We start from the raw sequence: 2072 nt of genomic DNA, 5'->3' as shown, positions 1-2072 counted from the left end.
GTTGCATAATTGAAATTTAACAAAGTTTATTTTGGTATAAAAAAGGTATCACATGAGCTATTGAAAAAACATAAGCCTTTATCTAAGACCATGAGATATGCCCTTGCCCCTTGCCGGTCTGCGGTCGAGGAGCTTGAGGTGTCAGCTTCACTTCGTGTATAGATCGACAATTCTTTCATAATGACGATAATTTACAATATAAAGGTAGATCTGTTGTAGTAATTGTGATTAATAAAATGTTACAATTCGAATATGAAATGATTTATGATCTATGGACTATGAGTAACTAATGCTTTAGGCGTACAAATTGTATGTTTTGGCATGGAGTATGATCTGCCTTAGCCCTCCAATGGCTCCCAAAATCATCAAAATAACTCCAAAGATTATGCAAAACTGACAATCCACAAACCAACTCAAAACATTTAGATACCATCTCCAAGCAAAAGAAGAAAAAGAAAGAAAAAAAGCCTTACCCAATTTGCAAACCAAGACAAGCTGAATCTCCTTGGTTTGAATATAACAAGCCATATGACACATGGCAGCTGCAACAGTGCAAACATATCAAACTCATTGCTTTCTCCATACAACAATGCAATGGGGGATTTGGTTTCTTACAAAGTATGTGTTTGGTGCAAATCCAAATCCTCCAAGAAACCCAAGCAGCCCATCAAAGAAAGGCAGAGTAATTCCCACAAACATTGTAAAACCTGAAAAAAATCACAAATATTCACAAAGCTAATAGTAAGAGATATATAAACATTAAAAAACAGCCACGTTGAAGCTCATTACCAACGTACGAAGTCCTTGAAATAATCCGCAAACGTTTATTTGCCTCGAACTTGAGCTTCTTCACTAGCACAGCTTCTATCATATCAAATACTGGCATAGCATTTATCTGATAGCCTCCTACGAGATGGACCACGACTAACATGTTAGCCATCGCGACTAGCCACGTAGGTTGTTGCAGTGAGAAGAAAATGTTCTCGTCGACTGCATTCCCAAATATCCAGTATCCACTCACAGCAACCGGGATGTAGCACACGCCAATGATTACATAAGCGAAAATCACCCCTTTCCACATAGGTATCTTTGAAGGCTTGTCTTGTGTTGAAGGCATAGTAGCTTGGATTTCCATCACCACATTATGGCCTCCATATGCAAAGGCCACACTCCCCAAACCACTAAAGAAGTTGAAGACGGTATCAGAGACAGTCTCCGACTTATAACCATACTGCACACCGGGCTGCACGCCCTTCTTCACTGAGGCACACCACGCAATTGTTGAGTAACTGCAAACCACATATATCGAAGATTAGTGACTAATTCTAGAGAAGGGGTGTACATTTAGCCTTTAGGGGACTGCACCTTATGGACATCACTGCTGCTGCAAGAGAGACACCAGAGATTGAATTAAAGCTGGGAAGCTGGGAGAGCACGAGGTGAACAGACGCGAAGATTAGTATGAAGTAGGTAAGTTTGATGGCATCACAATCCTGACAAACCAAATGATGGAATTTGGAGAGGCATTGGCCTCCTGTGATCATGTAAACTATGTCTACTCCGACTAGACATATTAGCTGCGGAGGGACAACGATCCACAAGCCAAGCTTCTGGCCGAAGGCATGCTGCCCCAGCTCATGGTACCTATTCAATATCATAGTTAGCTAATCCAATTGTGTATATATATATATTTCTAGTCACAGCAGTTTAAGTTTAACTGATTTTGTACCTGTCGAAGCGTTTTCCAGGAACAATCTCATGCATCTCAACCATTTGCCACAACGAATACAGAGTGGTGATCCAAGACAGAATCAAGGCTGCCACTCCAGGCCCCCTTAAACATTCAAATCCAAGCACAAACATCAAATTAACATTCATCTATAAAAAAATTTGGATTGAAATATTAGTAATTACCATCCTAACTTAGACATGTTGTGTGGGAGGCCGAGGACTCCAGCTCCAACAATGGCAGTGACATTGTGAACAGTTGAAAACCACCATCTTCCCCTTCTTGAACGAGTTATTGGAAGCCAATCATCGATGGCCCTGTCTTCTGCACATCGCTCATCCAA

At 40.8% G+C, this 2072-nt stretch overlaps 1 protein-coding gene across 1 annotated transcript; it reads right to left on the bottom strand.

Moving 5' to 3' along the window:
• Positions 1 to 222: 222 nt before the first annotated feature.
• Positions 223 to 1848, bottom strand: LOC148930098 (lysine histidine transporter 1-like). Its single transcript, XM_089069218.1, has 6 exons — positions 1730 to 1848; positions 1366 to 1644; positions 790 to 1289; positions 616 to 707; positions 474 to 542; positions 223 to 393 (listed from the first exon to the last, which is right to left on the bottom strand). Exons 1-6 carry the CDS (start codon positions 1771 to 1773, stop codon positions 295 to 297), a joined length of 1083 nt encoding a protein of 360 aa, XP_088925344.1. The 5' UTR covers positions 1774 to 1848; the 3' UTR covers positions 223 to 294.
• Between the last annotated feature and the right edge of the window lie 224 nt (positions 1849 to 2072).

Source organism: Salvia hispanica, chromosome 3, assembly GCF_029641045.1.
Source record: "Salvia hispanica isolate PSC_SH4W2 chromosome 3, Shi_PSC_v1, whole genome shotgun sequence".
Lineage (NCBI taxonomy): Eukaryota > Viridiplantae > Streptophyta > Magnoliopsida > Lamiales > Lamiaceae > Salvia > Salvia hispanica.
The sequence above is the reverse complement of the archived record's forward strand: the minus strand, read 5'-3'. Positions and strand labels throughout refer to the sequence as shown.

Excerpts from the sequence above, each read along its gene's own strand:
- LOC148930098 (XM_089069218.1), bottom strand. The coding sequence starts at position 1,773 with ATGGTTGAGATGCATGAGATTGTTCCTGGAAAACGCTTCGACAG. Across the intron at positions 1,290-1,365 it reads GCAGCAGTGATGTCCATAAG|TTACTCAACAATTGCGTGGT; the intron begins GTGCAGTCCCCT and ends TGTGGTTTGCAG. Across the intron at positions 543-615 it reads TTGCACCAAACACATACTTT|CTGCCATGTGTCATATGGCT; the intron begins GTAAGAAACCAA and ends GCACTGTTGCAG.